The sequence below is a fragment of the Sapajus apella genome, unplaced genomic scaffold, assembly GCF_009761245.1.
Source record: "Sapajus apella isolate SASKATOON/1434 unplaced genomic scaffold, GSC_monkey_1.0 scaffold187, whole genome shotgun sequence".
Classification (NCBI taxonomy): Eukaryota; Metazoa; Chordata; class Mammalia; order Primates; family Cebidae; genus Sapajus; species Sapajus apella.
In genome coordinates, this window is record NW_022437127.1 from 507,134 (window position 1) to 531,432 (window position 24,299).

Genomic DNA, 24,299 nt, shown 5'->3' on the forward strand with positions numbered 1-24,299 from the left:
CAGGATTTCAGACAGCGGAAAGCCCCTGTTTCCTAGAGCAGACTTTTTTTGAGGACTCGGGAGATGATAGAATCCTTTCCTTCCCTATGCAGTCTGTTCACCTTCATTCCTATACCCGCCCCTCCTCTCGACCCCTGCCACCTGACTAAGGAACGTGCTCAGGATGGTGAAAGTGATCAGCAGAGACCGTGACTTTTCAGCCATGAGTTTCTGGTTCCAGTTCTATTCTGATTGTCACAAATGCTATTTATTTATCAGGAACTCTAGTTAACCCGGTTAGTACATGTTCCAGGGACAGCATAAGCCCTATACCACACTCAGTGGTAATTCCACAGGGACCAAGTACTTCGACGTCCCAGAGACTGTACAGAATGTGTTACTTTCCGTTTCTATTAAAAGTTATTTCTTGAACGTTTTATGTAATCTCGAGTTTTAAATGCTTTCTCTTTAAGGCACCATAAAATAATGCCAAATGCCAACTGAAAAATGACCTGTTTAGTTTCTGTGTTATGATTTCTGATCATTGGAATTGTAGAACTGATTAATCCTCTGTCTCCAAAAGGACGTACTTAAGTCATTCAGGCAAATTGTTTTCTCCTGTATTAAATGCCTCCAGTGAGGAAGATGAAACTCATTTGTGTGCTAATTTATAACTTTTCACACATGAGAATTTCTCCCTTGCTGTCCCCTACACACTCCTAAATCACGGTTTAAGACGCAATAATATATGTCTTGTAGAGCTCTTGGTTTGTATGTCCGCAGATGCATCATGATCTTAACTCACGGCAGGGATCGTGTATGGTGTGTTTCCCCAGCGTTGTACTATGCACATTGGATGCACAATGGTTTTTTTTGTTAATCTATTACAGTTTTTCTGAGTTGATTTTTGGTTAAGTTGATTCCTTTGGTATCTTTATTTTTCTAGGAATGGGCATTAATACACAGAATCCTCGAATTTCAGGTCCAAACCCCGTGGTTCCGATGCCAACCCTCAGCCCAATGGGAATGACCCAGCCACTTTCTCACTCCAATCAGATGCCCTCTCCAAATGCCATGGGACCCAACATACCTCCTCATGGGGTCCCAATGGGGCCTGGCTTGATGTCACACAATCCTATCATGGGGCATGGGTCCCAGGAGCCACCGATGGTACCTCAAGGACGGATGGGCTTCCCCCAGGGCTTCCCTCCAGTACAGTCTCCCCCACAGCAGGTTCCGTTCCCTCACAATGGCCCCAGTGGGGGTCAGGGCAGCTTCCCAGGAGGGATGGGTTTCCCAGGAGAAGGCCCCCTTGGCCGCCCCAGCAACCTGCCCCAAAGTTCAGCAGATGCAGCACTTTGCAAGCCTGGAGGCCCCGGGGGTCCTGACTCCTTCACTGTCCTGGGGAACAGCATGCCTTCAGTGTTCACAGACCCAGATCTGCAGGAGGTCATCCGACCTGGAGCCACCGGGATCCCTGAGTTTGATCTCTCCCGCATTATTCCATCTGAGAAGCCCAGCCAGACGCTGCAGTATTTCCCTCGAGGGGAAGTTCCAAGCCGTAAACAGCCCCAGGGTCCTGGACCTGGGTTTTCACACATGCAGGGGATGATGGGCGACCAAGCCCCCAGAATGGGACTAGCACTACCTGGCATGGGAGGTCCAGGGCCAGTGGGAACTCCGGACATCCCTCTTGGTACGGCTCCATCCATGCCAGGCCACAACCCCATGAGACCACCAGCCTTTCTCCAGCAAGGCATGATGGGACCTCACCATCGGATGATGTCACCAGCACAATCTACAATGCCCGGCCAGCCCACCCTGATGAGCAATCCAGCCGCTGCCGTGGGCATGATTCCTGGCAAGGATCGGGGGCCTGCTGGGCTCTACACCCACCCTGGGCCTGTGGGCTCTCCAGGGATGATGATGTCCATGCAGGGCATGATGGGACCCCAACAGAACATCATGATCCCCCCACAGATGAGGCCCCGGGGCATGGCTGCTGACGTGGGCATGGGTGGATTTAGCCAAGGACCTGGCAACCCAGGAAACATGATGTTTTAAGCTGCTAAGATTGGATGTGCCGATCCTTGTCAAGATGAGATTCCAGGTCCTGAGAGCTGCTTTGAGGGAGTTCCAGGAGTACTTAACTATTGGTCATGCAATAGGAGAACAGAGACCCGAGGGCTGCTGTGGGGGAGGGGGGAACTCGAGAATGTATGGATTTACCTGAAAACAAATTATTCATTTAATCAACAGGTGTGTTTTTTTTAAGATTTATTTTTTAAAAATTATTTTTGTGGACTTGGGTATCCCATGATGGCACCTACTTTTGCGAATCTGTAGCCGTGCTTTGAGAATTGCCATCGGTCATGTGTTGCACCGTTCCCCGTATGTTTACGTCCTTCGGACTGGCTTCTCCCAGGATTCTTTTCTGTTTTTGTTTTTTGATTTGGGCTTTATTTTTGTGTGTACTGTACTATATTGTAAAAGGGATTTTAGCAGAGACTTTAGTCTTTGGGGCCACAGGAGAACAGGAATGCTGGGCTGTTTACTTTAGGTGGAGAATCCATCTTCAGACCTTCGGACTATTTTCTTTCAACGCCAGTGTATAGACAAACCAAACTATGACCTCAGAGCAGAGTATTAATGAAAAGCACAAAAAAAGGAACTAAGTTCAGCGAGGGGTGGGGGGAGGGGGGAGATTTTTCTTTTTAAAAATAATGACGCTTAGGACATTTGTTTTCAGTTCAAGTGCTCTTCAGCACCGTCTGTCTCCCCATGTACCGACCCACTGGCACGTTTTTCTCTGTTTGCCCTCCCATGTTGCTGTCTCCTCAGTTAAGTGTTTCCTTCCCTTGCGCCCCCCGCTGGTGACCCTCTGCTTCCCTCTCTCTTTCCCTTTGGCAGCTGCAATACACAGTGTTATTTTGGGGAAATAAATCTAGCAAAGCCTCGCCTAACGTGCCGAGCGTCCTCCTGGCTCTGGGAGGGAAAAGGTCTGTCCTTAGGATGCTCTCTGATCTTTTTTTTCCCCTTAGTCTTTCTCTTCCCCATCGTAGCCTTCCTGGCCCACCTTCTTTTCTGTTCTCCTTTTATTAGGAGTTCCCGAGTGAATTTTTATTAATGTGGGAGTGGAACAGATGCTAAAAGCTATCCGGGATTTTGTTTCTGTTTGTTTTAAATTTTGTGGTTCCTTCCCTTTCCTCCCCTCCCATGCGTAAGACGTTCTGTGTAACCTCCATTAAATTTGGTACAAAACCACTCGCCAGAGCTGTGGTGTCAGAAAAATAAAATATATTGTTTCTTACAAAACTGAACTGTCTTTTCTGATCATTTGGATTCCTGATAGTTTAGTACTGGGCATACGGGTTACCATGTGACCCAGAAGCGTAGTCTGTTTGGATTGGAGTTGATCAATAAGGTGATGCTTACAGAAAGCAAATGAAAGTACCTTCTCAAATAAAGCATATTCCATGCTGTTAAGGACTAACTCCTCATGTTATCCTGTACTGTTCCTGTCTCAGCCATGAAATCCTAGTTGCAGCAGAAGAGCAACTGTGATCCCATTGCTGAACTTTACCTCTAGGGCAATTAATGGTCTTTATTAGGAAAGTTTGTGAGAACCAATTTAGTGGTATGAAGTAATTAAAAGGCCAAAGGTTGTATGTTTAGTTATTTGAATAAGCTATGAGCGGTCCCTGGGTCTCGTTAAGGTAGAATATTATTACTATACCTGCAAACTATGGGTTTCCACAGTCTGGGGGTTTCCAGGGTCCTTTCCGCCTTCCCACCTCCTCACCCACCTCCGTCACCTCTGCTAACCCTACTCAGTTTTTGTGCGCTGTTCATTTCCCGCCACACACATCTTCAGCACATCAGTGTGTATCCTGCAAGGTATGTATCTAATGGACTCGCTGTTGTGCTTCTGTGCAGTTATTTCTGTTCTGGTGTGTGTATTTCTTTGAGTTGTTGTAGGTGTTTTTAGCTCAGTGAGTGGGCGTCTGTGTGCGTGTTTGTTCTTAGGTGAGAGAATCTAAGCGAGGAGCAGCAGGTGCACAGTCATCTGCAGACAAACCTGTACAAATTGGGCTCCGCTGGTGTTTCGCAGTCTGAGCTTTTCTCTCTGACAATTGTTTTGGAGAGCCGTTTTCTCTCACTCTTCAGCAGCACTGTCTTCTCAGTAACGCAGGTGCCCCGGACAACAGAAAATGTGGAGATGAACATTTGAGTACCTACTCCACCAGTCACCTCCGTGCACTTTTATCTCGCTGATTTTTAAGGGGCCCTATGAAATAAGTGGTAATGAGCTCATTTGCAGATGAGAAAGCTGAGCTCCCGAGTTTCTGATTCAATCTGATCTATTCTGTTGTTGCTGGGTGATGAAATTTTCATGTGGTAAGCAGGATAGTAAAATGAAGATGTTGTTTCACAAACTTAGCCATGTTTCTGGGTTCTCTGGCTTTAAAGTGTTTAGATGAGAACAGACTAACAGCCAAGCATGGGCTGCACAAGATGAGAACCTGAAGAAAGGGTCCCACCTGGCACTTGTCCGCTGGTCTGGCTCTTGGGTACCTCCCCTCCTTGCCGTACCCAATAGTGTTGGGGTCACTAATGGTGCGTGGTCCTGTCGTTACTCTCCCGCGCAAGGAGTCAAGGCATAAAAGGTACCCACAGAGCAGAGCAGGTAACCACGTAGAGGGCTAGCAAGAAACCTGGCGGCTGCTGCGGGCCGCTGGATGTGCGGCGCTCCCCCGCGGCCCCCTGCTGGAGAGCTTGCGGCAGTGCAGATCCATTTCCAAATACCCCATCATAAATTTTGGAAAGCTGACTTTCCAAAATACCCCATAAATCTTCCTTCACTTTATCAGCATATGCCAGCATTTCATGACGATAATCTCTGACAAGCCAGATTTACTTAGGGTCTACATATGATAATTTTCATTTACTAGGATTGTTACAAAATAAAATCACATTTTGAGAAGCTGGACTGTGTGGAGAACTGATGCAAGATTTTTTTTTTTAATTATACTTTGGGCTCTGGGGTACATGTGCACATCCGGCATCCTGCAGGATTGTTGTGATGCAAGATTTTTTTAAAAATCAGTGAAAGTGATGAAGATGTTTCAGATTAACATAATCCTGTGAAAGCCCAGCCAATCTCCTCTCCTTCCTTTCCTGAATTTGGGGACTGAATGGAGGGAATGCAGTAATGACTTGTTCGCTTCAGGGGTAACTGGTGGAGGAAGTGTGGGTCATAGCATTTTTTTTTTTTCTTTTTAGACGAAGTTTCCACTCTTGTTGCCCAGGCTGGAGTGCAATGGTGCGATCTCAGCTCACTCAGCTCACTGCAACCTCCACCTACCAGGTTCAAGCGATTCTCCTGTCTCAGCTTCCTGAGTAGCTGGGATTACAGGCACCTGCCACCATGCCTGGCTAATCTTTTGTATTTTTAGTAGAGACGGGATTTCACCATGTTGGCCAGGCTGGTCTCGATCTCCTGACCTCAAGTGATCTGCCTACCTCAGCCTCCCAAAGTGCTGGAATTACAGGTGTGAGCCACTGTGCCTACCCCATAGAATTTTTTTTTTTTGAGATAGAGTCTCACTCTGTCGCCAGGCGCCAGGCTGGAGTGCAGTGGCACAATCTCGGCTCACTGCAACCTCCACCTCCCGGGTTCAAGCAATTCTCCTGCCTCAGCCTCCTGAGTAGCTGGGACTACAGGCGCACGCCACCACACCCAGCTAATTTTTGTATTTTTAGTAGAAACGGGGTTTCACCATATGGGCCAGGATGGTCTCGATCTCTTGACCTCGTGATCCGCCCGCTTCAGCCTCCCAAAGTGCTGGCATTACAGGCTTGAGCTATGGCGCCCGGCCGCATTTTTTTTTTTTTAAAGGACTAACTAGGAGTATGTAGCATTTTCCTTAAAACAATGTAAAATAAAATAATTTTTAAAAGATTCTGCACTTATAAATAAAAACACATAATTATAGGGGTCTTAGGAAGGATGTGGTGTGAAAAAATGAATTTAAAACCATTTAACATATTCTAAAGCTACTCCTTAAAAAATGGATCCAACATTTCTCCCAGCCTGCCTGCACTGCATAGTTCTCGATATTACATCACAACGCAACGGTGGCCATCAGGGCCAGCTTCATGGATGTGGCAGCTGTGCAGCCGGACAGGACCCCGGCGTGGTTTAATGCTCCACTGTCACTGTTAGGAGTTCTTAATTATTGACTAGTGACTCCACATTTCCATGTCGCCCTGAGGCCCACAGATTGCTTGGCCAGGCTGTTGTAAACAGAAACCACAGTAGCCCCACAGAGGTGCTGGGACCCCAGTCTCCATATTTATTCTCACTTCCTCCTTAACTCGTGGCCAGGAGAACCCCGGGCAGGGTGCTTGCTTTGTTCTGCTTAAACTGTCTACACTTCAATCATTTCCTTTTCCTTTTCTGAGTAATTTCAAAGTGCTGAAAGGAGAGGGAAGCTGCCTTTTAACCCAAGGACTCATTTATTTAGCAGATATTTACAGAGCACCTACTGTGTGTCAAGAACTGTGCAAAGGCTGGGATGTGGAAACAGGTGTATAAACCAGTTATTGCCATAAAATATGATTGCTGCAGTGCAGGTGCGGACAGAGTGCAATGGGCCAAAAAGGAAAATTCAATGAATCTTCAAAGGAAACATGATTTTTTGAACTGACTCTTAAAGGAGATAGCATTCCTGGAGGATGGTGGTGAGCACTGAAGCAGAGGAAATGGGAACTGATGGGATGGCCTCTTTAAGGGAGGCAGCGGTGAGAAATAAGCCTAGAGAGAGAGTGGGTCACAGAGAGCCTCGCGTGGCCCACGAAAGAGTTTGAACTTCTAAGTTTTAAGCAAGGGATCCGGTGATCTTATTGGCTGGGATGTGGAAGATAGGCTGGGGGCGGGGTAGGAGAACTACAGGAAGATCCTTGCAAAAATGTGCTTACTCTACAAAATCCTTAGACTCATCTCTTTTGCTTTCAGTAACATCAAATGCTATCTTATTTCCCGTGCTGTTCAGACAACTTGAGCCTCACTGCCACTATCTTTTCTCTAACTCAGACCTGTAATTTTTTTCAAAGTCACAAACCCTTACATTTAAGAAATGTCATGGCATCCTAATTGGCTGGTAAGATTTTAATAACACATTTAAAGCGATAAGTTTATAAAGCGCAAGACCAGTGTGTGGCCCAACATTTCCTATTGGAGGGCGCTGAATCATAGAAGTAGTCTTAAAAGGAAGGTATGTTATGAGCATTGCAGTAACAGTTGTCTTTACTTAACATGGCTTCCTATCTGGGTTACTGTTAAACGGACGTGAATCTGTTTTCTGCCTGTAGGTGACCCCACCTCAGCTGTTAACTTTCTGTGCTTGGTAACCAGCACTGCCAGAGGAAGACCTTGAGCGTATGTATGACCACAGGAAGAGAACATGAGAAGAGTCAGACACTCTCTCCTCACACATAGTTAAAGCATGGGAAAATTCGGTGATTTCACCAAACGTGAAATAACTCAAGACGTCTCTTGCAAAATACCCCTTTAGTGTCCCCAAACAATTATGCAGGTGCCCTGGGGTTCCAAAGAACAGGTTAAAGAAACCCAGCGCTGGGAAGCTGCGTGTCCTCACTGGAGCCGGCTGTGTGTGCTGCTGTCTGGATCTGAGAGGTTGGGTTTCTCACACCTTACCCACCTGCACCTGGACCAGCCACCCGCTCCTGTGAGGGTCTGACCCGCAGCTCTGTGCCAGCCACACGCTTCCATTCTCCAGAGGCTGGAGCCGGGGTCAAGGGCAGAAACAGCTTACAAATCTCAGTGGTATCCAGTGTCCAATTAATTAGTGTTGAGGGTGAATTCACGCTTCCAGTCTATTTTTTTTCTACAGCCAAAGTTCTTTTTATTAAAGACCGCAGGAACTCATGTTTGTTTCTCATCTTCAAGCTTCCAGGAGCTTTCACGTTCCTCACTTCCCACATGGAAGCTCAGCAGCGACCCCGTAAGCTGGTGTCCCTGGAGACGCCTGTCCATCCCCATGAATCAATCTGTAATCAAGGCCACGCTTTCAGCAGTGTTTTAAGGGCTCTGGCGTACTGGCTTCTGGCTGCTCGATTCTCCACGTCAAATGAAGACAGGGGCTGGGCCTGGCACCTCGCTAGAAACTGAGTCATTGCCGTTGGGTTCAGTCAGAATGTATTTGGTTACAGGGGATGGTGGATTACTGTGATTTATTCTGTTCTCCAAACTGCAGACGTTGTCCTGGGCTTTGGTAAAGTTCTCTAGGGTAGCTTTGAGTAGTCGAGCTATTGAAAACCTTTATACACACATATACATATACAGATTTACTTATACACATGTATACGTACCTTTAATATATGAAAGAGTGTAAATAATTAAATGCCAGGTTGTTTTGTTTTGTTTTGTTTTGTTTTTGAGATGGAGTCTCACTCTGTCACCAGGCTGGAGTGCAATGGTGCGATCTCGGCACACTGCAACCTCCGCCTCCCGGGTTCAAGCTGTTCTCCCACCTCAGCCTCCCAAGTAGCTGGGACTACAGGTGCACACCACCACACCTAGCTAATTGTTTGTATTTTTGGTAGAAACAAGGTTTCACCATGTTGGCCAGGATGGTCTCGATAAATGCCGGTTTTGAAATGTCAACACAGCAATGAAGAGGACTTTGCTTTTTCCTTGTAAGTGAGGCTGGAGAAGCTCTAGAGTTTTCTTCATTCCTATTATACTTGGTGCCTGCAAGGCCATTAAAATATAATCGTCATTATTTAAAAGTGTGATAATACCAATGAGGAAATACAAGGATCACATCCATACAAAGGCTGAACCAGGCACCACTTGGCCCAGGAGAGAAATTATCTAACAGGCATCTCAAAACGGACATGTCTTAAACTTAACTTCGGAATTTCTCCCAAATCTTATCTCCATACTCAACTTCCCCATCACGGTACATGACATTATGTCTGTGCCTGGTTTTCATGTCAGACACCTGAGTGTCACTCCTAATTCCTTACTCCTCATATAAAACCATCAGCAAATCCTTTCCTGACAATTTCCAAAATATACCTTAACCCATGTACTTTTCCCATCACTCCAGTCACTATCATTCACCTTGTTTATTACATTAGTTTTTTTTTTCTTTAACCAGTATTTGCATTCTAGCTCTTCAATCTATTCTCTACAATATAAACAAAGTAACCTTAAAAAGTAATGAATCAGCCAGGCGCGGTGGCTCACGCCTGTAATCCCAGCACTTCGGGAGGCTGAGGCGGGCAGATCACCAGGTCAGGAGATCGAGACTACTTTGGCCAACATGGTGAAACCCCGTCTCTACTAAAAATACAAAAATTAGCCAGGCGTGGTGGCGTGTGCCTGTGGTCCCAGCTACTCAGGAGGCCGAGGCAGGAGAATCGCTTGAACCCGGGAGGCTGAGGCTGCAGTGAGCTGAGATCGCATCACTGCACTCCAGCCTGGGCAACAGAGCGAGACTCTTGTCTGTCTTAAAAACAAACAAATAACAACAACAAAAAAAACAAAGTATGAATCACGTACACCGCTTTCTTCCTTAAGACCCTTTCATGGCTTCCTAATGTAATTAGTGTGAAACCCAAGATTTTTAGCAGGTCTGCCGGGCCCTGGCGGCTCCCCAGTTTTGCCTCATGCTCTTCTCCGCCTGCTCACTATGCTGCAGCCGAGCCATGTTAATTTCAGTATCTCCAGCAGGCCAACGCCTTTGTTTTTTGTTTTGTTTTTTTGTTTTTGAGACAGAGTCTCGCTCTGTCGCCAGGCACCAGGCTGGAGTGCAGTGGCGCAATCTCGGCTCACCGCAACCTCAGCCTCCAGGGTTCAAGCAATTCTCCTGCCTCAGCCTCCCAAGTAGCTGGGACTACAGGTGTGCGCCACCACGCCCAGCTAATTTTTGTATTTAAGTAGAGACGAGGTTTCACCATGTTGGCCAGGGTGGTCTCGATCTCTTGACCTCGTGATCTGCCCGCCTCAGCCTCTCGAAGTGCTGGGATTACAGGCGTGAGCCACCGCGCCCGGCCTTGCCAGGCCTTCTTGGAGGACCTTACCCACACCGGTCCCTTGGCCTGGCATACTTGACTCCAGCCTTTCCCAATGACTGGCTCCTCTAAGCCCCTCAGGTCTCAGCTTATTTGTCCTCTCCTCAGAGAGCCCTTCCCTGAGTACCCTGTCAAATACCTACCTGTCCCCAACACACACACACCATCGTTTTGTATCACAACGCCCTGTTTGTATCTCTCATAGCAATTGTGTATTTTATCATACCCACTCTGAAGTCAGGAGCCAAAGTTTTCTTCCCCGTCACCTGTTTACCAGCATCTGGCATACTGCCTGCACTCTAACAAGGATCAGTAAATACCTGTTAAATAACTGAGGGGGAAGAAGGATTCGTATGAGCTTGGGGGGCCAGCACAGATTTCATGCTGTGCATGCTGGTTGTGGTACATGAGGTGAACCCTATAATGAGGCTGGGGGTGCAGGAACAACACAAATGAGGGAATGGCAGCGGGAATGGACGGATACAGACAAGCAGGGCAGATGACAGCGAAGGGAACAGCTTACGCAAACCCACCACGTGAGCCATAGAATGTGAAATTGAGAAGGGAGGGAAGAATGAATAGCGCCAAAGGCCAAGAAAAGGAATTTCATCTTGACATGGGAAGGAATTGGGACCCACTCTTCGGACTTAGAGGACTTACGTGCGAAGTATTTTATAAAATGAGCCTGGCAGGGGCAAGCAGGATGGATTGAAGCAAGGGGCAGGCTGGAAGAGCTGACTGGAACCATGCACGTGTTCTGGGGTTGAGGAGGTGAGGCTCCTGGCGAAGCAATGGACAGTAAAGGGTGAAGCAGAGAGAGCTGTGAAGGCAGAACCCTCAAGACTTCATTAGATAGTGGGGGCAATAACGGAGATAACTGGAGAAGAGGTAGGAATCAAATGCGCTGTAGTGATTTTGAGACTGAGAAGCTGAAAGAAAGATAGAATTGTGGTGCTGGAAGGGGCCGCCTCTTGCCCTGCAGTGTCCCTGACAGGTGGCCATGCCTCCACCTCAGCCATCTGACATGGAGGCCATTCTATTGAATGTCATTAGCTCTACTATTTAGAACATTCTGCCGCCTAATGAATCAGGCTTCTTTTAGCTTTTGCCCATTTGTTCCAATTCTGACTGCAGGAGTAAATACAGAATAAGAGCAGTCCTCCTTTCTCATCCCAGCCCTTTGGACAGTTGAAAACAGTCATTTACGTCCCTCCGCATTTTCCTTTTCCCAAGCTAAACGCCCTGGTCCCTCAGGCGAGGCCAGTGACATCAGGTTTTGAGTTTCCGAACTGCCCTCACAGTCTTATCTTGTTTTATCACCATTTACACATACCTTCAAAGAAGAAATAAAGTGTGTGGTGCCCCAGTACTATCTGATCAGCAGAGAGCATAGTGAGACTATTCCTTTCTTTTATCTGAGCACAGTTTCACTAAAAGGCAAAAGTTTCTTTTTTTTTTTTTTTTTTTACTGCTATGGAGTTATATTGGAATTTTAGGAAATGAAAACCTCAACATCTTTTTCACGTAAAAAAAGTCATCACTCCTAATCCTGTATATTATTTTGCTTATTGTTATCCTCTGTTCAGAATTCTACAATGATTCCTATTTAATTTCAACATTCATTCTGATCTGTTGTTCCAGAATCTTAACGTCCTTAGAAACATATCCTAACCATCTTTATATAGTTCTAACTTTTCTATCAAAAGCAAAGCTGGGAATATTTTCATCAAAGTGAAGCAAGGACCTAGGATAAAGGCCCAGAGCTCATAATTGAGATGCTTTTTTCACCCATTTAAAAAATTCAGTAAAAAATGCATAGCAAAAAACTGACCATTTTAACCATTTTTAAGTGTACATTACCGTGCTGTGGCATGAAATACATTCACATTGTTGTGCAATCATCCTCGCCATCCATCTCCATAACTTTTTCATCACGTAAAATTCTAAGGTTGTCCCCATTAAACAATAACTCCCAATTTCTCCCTCCTGCTAGACCCTGGCAACCACCTTTCTACTATTTATTTCTAAGAATCTGACTATGTACTTCCTATAAGTGGAATCATATGATATTTGTCTTTTTATTACTGGCTGATTTACTTAGTATAATATCCTTAAGTTTCATCCATGGTATAACCTGAGCCAGAATTTTTTTTTTCCACACTAACAAAGCAAATGAAAAAGAATTTTCTGTCTTTTTAAGGCTGAAAAATATTCCATTGTAGGTTTATACCACATTTCCTTTTTTCTTTCATTCGCTGATAGACATTTGGGTTGCTTTCATGTTTTGGCTATGCTGAATAACATTGTTGTGAACGTGAGTGTACAAATACCTGTCTGGGTCCCTGCCTTAACTTCTTTGGGTAGCTACCCGGAAGTGGACTTGACAGGATCACATGGTGATTCTATGCTGAAGTTTTTGAGGAGTTGCCATACTGCTTTCCACAAGGGCTGCGCCATTTTACATTCTTGTCAACGTTTGTTTTTTTTTATTTGTTTGTTTTCTCATTGTGGTTTTAATTGCATTTCCCTGATGACTAGGGATGCTGAGCATCTTTTCATGTGCTTATTGGCCATTGTATCTCTTCCACGGAGCAATGTATATTCAAGTCCTTAGCCCATTTTCTGATTAGGATTTTTGGTTGCTGTTGTGTTACAGGAGTTCTTTATATATTCTAGATATTAATTCCTCATCAGATAAATGATTTTAAAATATTTCTCCCATTCCATGGCTTGCCTTTGCACTCTGATGACTCTGTTCTTTGATGCACAAAGGTTTTTCTTAATTTTGATAAAATCCATCTTATCTATATTTTCTTTCCTTGCCTGTGCTTTTGGTATCATATCCAAGAAATTATTGTGAAATCCACTGTCCTAAAGCTTTTCCCAATTTCTTATAAGACTTTATTGTTGGAGTTAATATTCAGAGTGACATCAATTCAGTAATTTCTAAATTTTTTAAAAATGTATTTGCGTATTCACTTATAATTCTACCTATTATCATCCAGCGCACATTCTCCATCTACCCATTGGGTATCTGGTTCTTTGATTGATTCATCAGTCTCTACACGGCTAGGGACTGTGGATGCAGCAGTGAACTGGCCAGGAGTGGTCCCACCCTGCACTCAGTAACCCAGAGTCCACTGAAGAAGTCAAACACTGAATACGCGATTACAAGCACGGTCATGAAATGAAAGAAAAGGAAGCTGCCCACACTGAAGACAAGGAAATGCAACCTAACCTAAAAGATTTTGTCAAATTTCTTGAGACTCTTCTATGTATTGGCCTGTTAACCTAAACGAGAAAGGAAATAGTTCAGCCAAGTCCTGATTCCTAACACGATGGCTGCTTTCTTTCCTAAGTGCTCACAGACTTTTCCATTTTTGAAGGTCCACTCTAGAACAAGGAGCTCTCCAGTCTTTAAATTCTGAAGTCTGTCAATGGGTTTTAAAAACTAGGGCCACATTTGCCTTTGTATTTTGGTTCTTTGAGACTAGAAATCTGAGAGTATCTTCATTTCCCAGATTACTGTCGGAAGTGACATCTATAACTTCTTTATCTACCTCAGGGCAAGACCGAATAGGAAGATCTGAACTCAGTGAAAGCCACCAGGTGCTGTCCTCACCACTCTAAGGTTGCAATCCCTCCCAGCAATGTTGGGCCATTTGTGGCTTAAAGGTAGATTTCCGTGTTAGAAGAGACTTGTGAGGAAAGAGAGATATTTGGATTTAACTGCCTTCATTTTCTCACCTCTATTAAATACTCTTCCCCAGACACCGAGCCTGTCTTTCACTTCTTCATTACTTTTTTTCTCAGAATACAGCTTAAGAGCCCTTAGCTTCCCCTCCCTGTCCCAATCTTGCCCAAGCCTCTGGTATTATCTTGATTAAAAGTTGGGGAAGTTGGGGAGAAGTCCTTGTTTGGGGTGGGGGGAGGGGTGAGTCTGAAGTGACGAAGTGGTGTCTGTGTGTGGACAGTTGGAACTCAGGGTCGGGGATGCGTGAGCAGCTGGACTAGCTATGGAGATGTGAATTCCTCCACATGGAGATGAATATAGATTATTTCTCCATGGGAGAGAGAGAATAAGAGAGCCAAGTGCAGGGCCAAGAACCCAGTCATGAGGAATTGGCGCAGGCTGCAGGCGGGAAGAAGGGGTTCCCGCAAAAGAAACTAAAATTCACAGAATAGGAGAAAACAGAAATGATCTAGCCCACCTCACCCATCTAACTGATGAGAAAATGGTTGTCCAGATAAATACGAATCAGTGACTACGGCAGCTGTGAAAATATAGAGTTGCATAAGTCCTGAAAGGCTGGGGGAGTGGCTTTCAAGAAATAGGAGGTGGTCCGCAGGGCCAAATACTGCTATCAATCAAAAAAGTTGAGGGCACTAAGGATGGTTCTTTTTCTTTTTTTTAATGTATATATATATTTTTTTATTGCATTTTAGGTTTTGGGGTACATGTGAAGAACATGCAAGATAGTTGCATAGGTACACACATGGCAGTGTAATTTGCTGCCTTCCTCCCCTTCACCTATATCTGGCATCTCTCCCCTTGCTATCTCTCCCCAACTCCCCACCCCCCACCGTCCCTCCCCTGTTTCCCCCCAACAGACCGCAGTGTGCAGTGCTCCTCTCCCTGTGTCCATGTGTTCTCATTGTTCAACACCCGCCTATGAGTGAGAACATGTGGTGTTTGATCTTCTGCTCTTGTGTCAGTTTGCTGAGAATGATGGTTTCCAGGTTCATCCATGTCTCTAGAAAGGACACGAACTCATCGTTTTTGATGGCTGCATAATATTCCATGGTGTATATGTGCCACATTTTCCCTGTCCAGTCTATCATCGATGGGCATTTGGGTTGGTTCCAGGTCTTTGCTATTGTAAACAGTGCTGCAATGAACATTCGTGTGCATGTGTCCTTATAGTAGAACGATTTATAATCCTTTGGATATATACCCCAGTAATGGGATTGCTGGGTCAAATGGAATTTCTTTTGCTAGGTCCTTGAGGAATCGCCACACTATCTTCCACAATGGTTGAACTAATTTACACTCCCACCAACGGTGTAAAAGTGTTCGTTTCTCCACATTAAGGATGGTTCTTGAAACTGATTGACGTATTGGTCTCCTGGTATGTAGCTTTGGTCAAGCAGAAGAAAGGGAAGGCTAAGCAGGCAGCGGGAGGGGTTTAAGTGTGAAACAGGCAAAGAGATACCGGGTTGTACATGCTCAGCAGGTTTGGTAGTACCAGGCAAGAGAAATGGGATAGTAGGTAGAAGCAAAGGATAAATAAGCAAAGTTTCAGACAATAGCAATACTACTAATTTGAGACAGAAAGGAAGGAACCAATTGAGTGGGAAGGATTGAAGACACAAAAAAGGTCCTGCCATCCTTGGCAGAAAGATCACAAGAAGCAGGACAGGAACCAAAGCACACGTAGCGGTGAGTTTTGGGGAAAGAGAGATACCAGAAGTGCGAGGAGAAAGGTACCATGTGTGATGGAGCAGATAAAGCAAAGCAACAAAGGGATACATCTTGGAGGACAGAACTGCAGATACGGAAGGAAAACTACGCTGATCCCCAGATCAAAGGTAAAAGTTGGAGTCCTGCCTCTGCCTCTCCCTGGATATTTGACTTTGATCTCTTTGAGCTGGCTGCTTCATCATGTGAGTATGCCTAGTATGAGTTATCAGAGCATTTTTGGGAGATGCCTTAGGCTACAATGCAAAAAGATCTGAAATGGCTGCTTTGGTCAGTAAATTGGGAAGCTCACAAGATACACCAGCTGGGAAGTAAGACCGGTCTAGATGGAACAGAAAATCGTGATTCTTCTTTCAGAAGGGACACCCAGGGACCCCTCTTGCTGCTCTCCTGGGCGCCAAAAGGCAGCAAAGAAAAGCCATAGAAAAAGAAGCACCACAGTGGAAGTTCCACGATGGATGGTGGTGGCCACAGCAGGAAGGTGTTTTCAAGAGCTACTAATCCCTGGAGTCCCCAAGCACAGCCAGCCCAAGGTAGGAGTAACAGCAACATTGTAATAGGGTTACACTGGGGTCACCAGATTCTCAAGCACGTCTCTCCTGCTTTTAAAGTTCAGAATCATCTAATTAGAGGACCAAACTCTATCTCTGACCGCAGGAAAAGCAAAATGAGGCCTGACCCTTAGTCAAACTTTTCACAGGGAATGAAAGATGCCGTGGAATCCTAGAACCTCAGATTCTCATGGTAGGCAGGGACTGGCCCATGTGTGACCCTCTACAATACTAAATGCCAGTGTAAGCTTATAATCCCCCAGTAAAAGAACCCTCCAAGGTAGCCCAATTCATCCATGGTCAGCTCTGATTATTTCAAAGATTTTCCTTATGTTGATTTCAAGTCTATACATCCCTGTAACTTACACAATACTGTTCTACGTGTGGTCCTCGGTCCTACATGAATCAAGTGTTTGATATGCCCACAGTCTCTTTAATCCCTCCCTCTTGAGGGTCCTTCTCCAGTTGACAAGCGTGTCTAGCTCTGCCATCGAGTCTGGCTCTCAGATCTGAGCACAGTTCCCTGGCTGTGCTCTGAGCTGTGCAGAGTGGAATGTCACTTCCTTCACTCCAGTACCAGGAGAGCCATTACACATTTAGAATTTTGAGGAACACAGCACACTATTGATTCACACTGGACAAATCCCTCACTAAAACCCCTCTCCGGCTGTGGGCAATTGAATTCGATGACCCAAGATCAGCCTTTTGCATTTGTCTCCTTTAAGTTGAATCTTAAAATATTTGGCCTAGGATCCAAAAGTGGTATCAGCACAAACATGTCTAAGACATCTATCATTTATTCCTTCATTCAGTCATCCAGGAAGTGATTTTCTCCAGTTTTATGTCTTCAGTAAACGTGACCAGTCTCTACACTGTATGTTTACTCAGTTGTATTTTATGCAAATTCTTTAAAAAAAACAAGTCCAACAGGGCAAAGGCCTAACATGGAACACCTCCCTGAAGAACAACTGACCACCGAATTAGTTTCTCTATGAATTCGGCAAATTAATGCCATTAGTCCAAATTGAGCCCCTACTCCAGGCCAGGTCATGGTCTACAGATAGCAAACAGCATGTTCACCGCACACAGCAGAGAGCCAACCAGACAGGCTTCCTGCTTTCTGCAGAGGAGGGCACAGAGGACAATCAACACTTACAAACAGATAACTGCCAGTATGTTTTAGCTTGCCTATGTGCCAGCCATTGTTCCGAATGCTTTATGTGTTTGCTCCTCACAAAGCCTTATGAGGTCAGAACTCTTCTTGTTCCTGTTTCACAGATTAAAAGGCAGAGAAGTTGTCACTTGCTCCAGGTCATACGGACCCTAAAGGACGGAGCCTCGACCTGGGCAGTCTGTCTGCAGAGCCTGTATGTTTCACCACTGGGCTCTACTGTGTCTCTGTAGAAACACACATTCAATTAAATACACACATATACATACAAGCAAACGTTCCCATGTGAGAGAGGGTGATATTTAAGCTGAGATCTTAATATCAAGAGGACACCGACTCCTCAAGATCTGGGGGGAAAGCAAAAGGGAGCGTGGTAGAGGACGAGGCTAGCGAGGTGGGCAGGGGCCTGCTCCATACACCAGGGATTGGGGCTAATTTAACTAATGGTGAGCGTGCCTAGTTGCTTCAGTATCCTACCCATACACACCCATCCTGTCACAGATATACTACAAATGATTTCCCTTCCTGATCCCCATACATGATCAAAGGACACCCCCTTTGTACTCCAAACCGTTCCCTTCCTGTCTTCAAAATCAGTGTGGCACATAAAAATAGTTTTGTTTTTGCTTTTTTTTTTTTTTTTTTTTTGAGACAGAGTCTCACTCCATCACCAGGCACCAGGCTGGAGTGCAGTGGTGCGACCTCGGCTCACTGCAACCTCCGCCTCCCGGGTTCAAGCAATTCTCCTGCCTCAGCCTCCCGCATAGCTGGGACTACAGGCGTGTGCCACCACACCCAGCTAATTTTTTTACAGTTTTAGTAGAGACAGGGATTCACCATGTTGGCCAGGATGGTCTCGATCTCTTGACCTCGTGATCTGCCCGCCTCGGCCTCCCAAAGTGCTGGGATTACAGGCGTGAGCCACCGTGCCGGGCCTCTTTTAGTTTTTTTGACACAGAGTCTTGCTCTGTCACCTAGGCTAGAGTGCAGTATCGCAAACACAGGTGACCACAGCCTTGACTTCCCGGCCCAAGTGGTCCTCCCACCTCAGCCTCGTGAGTAGCTGAGACTACAGGCACTTGCCACCCCGTCAAGCTAAATTTTAAATGTATTGAGAGATGCGGTTTTGCCATGTTGCTCAGGCTAGTCTCAAACTCCTGGGCTCAAGTGATCCTCTGACCTCAGCCTCTCAGAGTGCTAGGATTACAGGTGTTAGCCACCTGGCCAAGATGCAATCCAGATGCACAATTGCAGTTCAGAATCCATTAAATCTCCGTGGTGCCACAGCCTCTCTGATCTTCAGTTTCCAGGGATTTTTCCCCATTGCTCCATAATGGTATCTTATTCCTAGAACTGAACCCCTGAGGTATTCAGCATTTTGGAACATTTGACCTAGAGAACAACCATTCCTTCAACCTTTCCCCTTCCTGATCTCTTCCATCCTTCTCTCTGCAAGGCTCAGGTAAGCTGTGCCTACCTCTATGCAGCTGGCTTCAGTTACTAACAGCTCCAGGGACTGCTCTCTCATCTCCCAGAAGCCCTGCTGGTTTGACCCCATCAAGTTCTACTTACCCAAGTGTTATACAACCCTCCCCTTAATTACACACTCAATCAGCTCCTCCCAAGCTCAGCAATTTGTGGTCTCTGGGCATCCCCCAGCTGCTTTTCCGGAGGTAGCTCCCAGACTGGGTCTTGGCAAGCCTCTGAAGCACTGCTTGGGTTTTTAAGGCCACGGTGCCCAGAGTTGAAAGCCTTACCGCTATTTCACACTCTATTTCTTTCCAAATTAATTCTCTGATGAATACTGTCCCTCACAGTGATTCAGCGCAGACCATTTCCTTACATCTTTCCCTTACCTGTGAGACTTCTAATCTCTCTCAAATGCAGATTTTCCTTTGTGAAAGGCTTGCCTCAGAGAAAAATACCCTGCTTTCCCACCAATATAAACAGCTCTATCACCACTGGCCCCAGCCTCCCAGCACACCCCCTTCGCTAGTTTACCTAGCTGTACCTTTGATTTCAAAGCATATACTGGCCTTCTCTAAAAATCTCTGTATGACACAGAATGACTCAAACTTCTCGGCACACAGTAGGCTGCTGGACTCTAGTTTCCTTAAGCCCAAATACAAGAAGATGCATGTTCAAAATTTGTATTTGAGACCCTAGCACCTTTCACAACCTTTCCTATGGTTATTTTGCTTACATCCCCTCCACCACACGCCACAGAGAGTATCGCCATCCTCGCACGTGGATAAACAGAAACTCTGCAATGCTAAAGGAGCTGCCCAAGATCACAGGGCCCAGGAAAGTGCTAAATCTGGAATCCAAATCCCTGGCTCTTAACTCCAAGGTAGGTGCTTCTTTTACTATCCTTCACGTGACTTAAGCACCCTGCAAACAGCCTGGTCTTCGGCCACCAAGATCTTATCTCCCAGGGGCAAGACATCGAGGTCCAGGCATCCACTGCCCACAGCCCTGAGGAACGTTCCAGAGACGCCACAAAGAGGCTTTTCTGGCATAGCAAGAGCAATGCCTTATATGTGCATAACACTTTTCATATTAGGAAGTGCTTCCCATACCTAATCTATGTGAGTCCGAGGATAAATCCGTGAGGGAGATGCTATATTAGAGTCCCATTGCACAAATGAAGATACACAGTTCATCAACAGAAGTTAATGGACTTGCCCAGAGTCACACAGGTAGTAGCTACAGCACAGGACTTGAACTCAAAGCACATGACTCCAAGGTCAGTGGTCTCTTGAGTTCTCAGACATGGTGACCCCTCCTAGTTTCCTCAGGAAAAGGTACATTTGATTTAAAGGCCACATGGAGAGCGGAATCCTGGGAAGACCAGATTCCTACTGGGGAAAGTGTTTTTCAGTTCTCTCCAGCCAGCCTTAGACAGGGGCCAGGTTTCCAGAGGCTGGCAGGGTGGACTGGGAGGAACTGGACTGCAAGGTCCTCTTGGCCACGAGAGGGCAGGGTCTGAAAAGGGCACAGTCATCTCCTCGGGGGATTCCCCACCCAGCCGAAGGGACTCCTTGCTGCCTAACAGCCCCAGGGTGCATGCTCTAGCTCCCAAACTGAAGAATGATCCCCGCTAGACACAGTGGCTCATGCCCGTAATCCCAGCACGTTGGGAGGCTGAGGTGGGTAGATCACGAGGTCAGGAGATCGAGACCATCCTGGCCAACACGGTGAAACCCCATCCCTAATACAAAAATTAGCTGGGTGCGTGCCTGTAGTTTCAGCTACCTGGGAGGCTGCGGCAAGTGAATTGCTTGAACCCGGGAGGAGGAGGTTACAGTGAGCCGAGATCCTGCCACTGCCGACCGCAGCCTGCCCAGCCTCCTCTGCAGGTAAATGGCAGTGCCCTAGAGGATTCCAGCTGAGGAAAAGGGGTGCCAGGTGCCACCGACAAAGACCTGAGTTTCCTACAATGAAAATAAACAGGTTGGCACGCCAGGTCCTGCTGCCGAAAACTAGGGGAGGGTAGGACGGGAACTCTCTCCTCCTCCCTCTTTAGTTGGGCCCTTCAGGATTTCTGTCCCCTTGCTATTGTTTTTAACGATCCACGTGAAACTGTTACAGGGGAATCGGCACGTGGCAATGAAGGGTCTTGTCGAGTGACAGTCCTTCATCCCAGGGCCTGCCAGAGCCAGAAGCTCTGTAAGATGAGCCACGAGACCCTCGGGAAGAGCTGTCAGGGAGCCGCAGATGAAGTCAGCCTTCCCTGGCAAGCCCGGCTATGTGGGTGAAGGGGAGTGACCACTCTCCTGCGTCCGGGGAAGGCTTTTACTTTGCCATACACGGGTGAGAGCCTCCTGTGGGAATTGTTTAACCTCAACGGCACCCTAAGGCCGTTGGAGTTAAGGCAGGGAGAGGGTGGGAGTTTGGGAAGAGCTTTTCACACCGTACTTTCTATCCTCAGGACAAGTCATCAGGTAGATAAACATTAACTTCCCTGCTTTACAGTTGGAAAAATCTAAGAGAAATTAAGTGGCAGGCCCACAGTCACACAACTGGTGAGCGCAGGAGCCAGGGTTCTTTCCGTACAAATCTGCACACACAGGAACAGTGCCCCGGGAAGGGCCAGGGGAGAGGGGACGCTGCCTGCAGGGGGGCATCCCCAAAGGCTCCCTTCCTCCTGGGAAACCTGCTGCAGTCAAGAATCTCGTGGGAAGTGCGATGCAAGAGAAAAGGGAAAAGAACATTTGAAGGCACTTACACGTTTCCTCAATTAATTCTCACAACCCTAATTAGTACGTACCATTATGCCCATTTTTACATAAGAGGAAAAACAGGCTCAGAAACACCTGTCCAAGGGTTGCAAAGAAATAAAAAACGCTGTCAAAATTTGAACCCAGTGAAAGCCTTAGTTTTCCTTTTACTCCATGCTTCCCCCTAGTGGTGAGTGGAGGGAAAGTGCACAGAAGCCCGCAGGGTGCCGACAGAAAAGTTCAGTCTTACAGTTTTGAACTCATTTATTCATTCAGTAAATCTTTGCTGAGGTTCACTTGGTAGTCTCTATACTTGGTTCTAGAAATACAGTAAAAGACAAGACAAACAACCTTCTACTGAAGGACAAAAAGGACAAACAGACACACGGAAGGCCTAGAGATAATCAGGGATTAAACGGGAAAAGGGAATGTGTGTCAGGGTCAGGCGATGGGAAAATGTGCGCCAAGGTAAAGAGGGCAGAGAAGTGGGACTTTTTAAAAAACATACTATGGGTCTGGCGAGGGAGGCATGTGAAGGGTGAAGCTGGAGAGGTAGGCAGGGGCCAGGTCTCAGGGGGTGATGGAAAGCACGTGCGAATGTGGCCCCTTAGGAAGCCACCGTGGTACCTAGGAGGGTGGCCATGGGCCCCGGAGAGAAGTGACAGAGGGGATGTGTCATTCACATGTCCAAATGCCTGAGCGCTAGCATGCACTAGGCACTCTTCCTGGTGCTGAGGACACATCAGTGAACAAGAAGAAACCTGCCTTCATGGAGCTTCCATTTTAGTCACGGAAATAAGCATGTAGATATACAAATATGTAATATCCAGCACTGATAAATATCGCAGGGGTGGGGGTTGGAAAAAAACAGAACGAGTGTATTCATTCGCTCGGGCCTGCTGTAACAAAGTATCACAGACTCGTGGCTTCAACAATGGAAATGTATTTCCTCACAGTGCTACAGGCTGCAAGTCCCAGGTCACGTGTCAGCAGGGCGGGTTTCTGCTGAGGCCTGTCTCCTTGGCATGTAGACGGTCATCTTCCCTCTTGTGTCTGTGTCCTCATTTCCTCTTCTTATAAGGATTCCAGTCATATTGGATTAGGGACCACCCATATCACCTTACCTCTTGACCTTCACTACCTCTTAAAAGGCCCTATCTCCAAATACAGTCACATCTGAGGTGCATTCAGTCCTTAACATCATTGGTAGGTTCCTGGAAACTGTAACTTTAAGTAAAACAACATATTAGAAAACCAATTTTTTTCTCAACAGTGTTACAGGGCAACAACGTTGAACAAAACACAGTGTTATTAAAAGACCTGGATCTGTCCTTCCACTGAACGTTGACGTTTCCAAGAGCCTACTGACAGCGCTGAGTGAGGGCTTACTGTACTAGGGGTTAGGACGAATGTTGTGGGGACACAATTCAGCCCCTAAGAGAAGGTGACAGAGTGTGCCTAAGGCAGGAGGTGAAAGGAGGGCGTCTCTAAGGTGACGATGAGCTGAGATCTGGATGAAGGGCGGGAGCTAGCCACGCAAGTGCCCGGGAGAGCATTCCAGGCAGAGCAACTGCGCTCACCGTGAGGTGCGGACGTGGCTCAGGGCTACTTGGCATACTCCATCTTCACGGATAGTAAGGAGGGGAGGGGATGATGGGAAAAAGGGAGATGTTCGTCAAAAGGTACACAGTTTCAGTTAGACAGGAGAAGCAAGCTTCTGTGATCTAGTGCACAGCACGGTGACCACAGTTCATAACAGTATACTGTTGTCTTAGTCCATTTTGTGTTGCGATAACAGAATACCACAGATGGGGTAATTTATAACGAACAGAATTCCTTCTCTCACAGTTCTGGACTGAGAAGCCCAAGATCAAAGCACCAGCAGGTTAGGGCCTGGTCTCTCTGCTTCCAAGATGGTGCCTATTGCTGCATCCTCCAGAGAGGAGAAATACTTTGTCATCATATGGCAGAAAAGCAAAAGAGAAGGAACCCATTCCTGCAAGCCCTTTTTATAATGGCATTAATCCGTTAAATATCTCCATTAGGCTCCACCTCCCAGTAACACTGTACAAGACACTAAGTGTCAACATAAAATTTGGAGAAGACAGATGCGTTCAAACTACAGTGGCTGTATACCTGAAAACTACTAAAGAGTAATCACATTCTCACCACAAGAAAGTGATAGGTAGATGAAGTGATAGCTATTTGAATTAGCTTGATTTGATCATTCTTTCACGCATACATATATTAAAACATCAACACTGTATTCCATAAATATATACAACTATTACCTGTCAACTACAAAGAAAATAAAAAGTTTCTATTACAAGCAAAGAGGAAGAATGTAAGCTGGCTAGTATGGCTGGGATGCGGTGAGATGTCACAGGACCTTAAGGACATTATGACTGACCTCTAGTTTGAGATGGGAAACCAATGGGGAATTTTGAGTGGAAGAGTGCCATGATCTGACTTTGTTCTAAAAGCAACACTATGTTGAGAATAGAGGGGCAGAGACGGGAAGGGCAGAAACAGGAAGACTAGCTACAAGGCCTTCACAATAATCCAGGTGAAAGAAGACAGTAGCAATGGAACTCTTGGGATGTGGTCAATTTTGGATATAGTCTGAAAAGAGCTACAGCAGGAGTTACTCATGTATAGAGGTAGAATATGAGAAAAAGAAAGGAGTCTAGGGCAAAGCGACAGGGTGAACGGTGGTGCCATTTACCTCGATGGGAAAGCCAGTGGAAGGAGGAGGTTTGAACAGGCACAGAAATTGCACGCCATTGCTCAAGTGC

At 46.1% G+C, this 24,299-nt stretch overlaps 2 protein-coding genes across 3 annotated transcripts in view; one reads left to right on the forward strand and one right to left on the reverse strand.

Moving 5' to 3' along the window:
• The window catches only part of BCL9 (BCL9 transcription coactivator), an 86,477-nt gene extending 83,183 nt beyond the window's left edge, over positions 1-3,294 (forward strand). The window contains 1 exon segment of the mRNA XM_032268927.1: positions 926-3,294. Within this exon segment, the coding sequence (XP_032124818.1) occupies positions 926-2,043 (1,118 nt within the window). The 3' untranslated portion in view covers positions 2,044-3,294.
• Positions 3,295-8,602: 5,308 nt separating this feature from the next.
• Positions 8,603-24,299, reverse strand: part of ACP6 (acid phosphatase 6, lysophosphatidic) — a 42,726-nt gene continuing 27,029 nt past the window's right edge. The window contains exon 11 of one of the 2 annotated variants that reach the window (XM_032268930.1): positions 8,603-8,755. In XM_032268930.1, the coding sequence (XP_032124821.1) occupies positions 8,618-8,755 (138 nt within the window). In that variant the 3' untranslated portion in view covers positions 8,603-8,617. Of the gene's footprint in view, positions 8,756-21,750; positions 23,456-24,299 lie in introns of those variants that run through there. The other variant, XM_032268931.1, reaches the window with a different exon arrangement.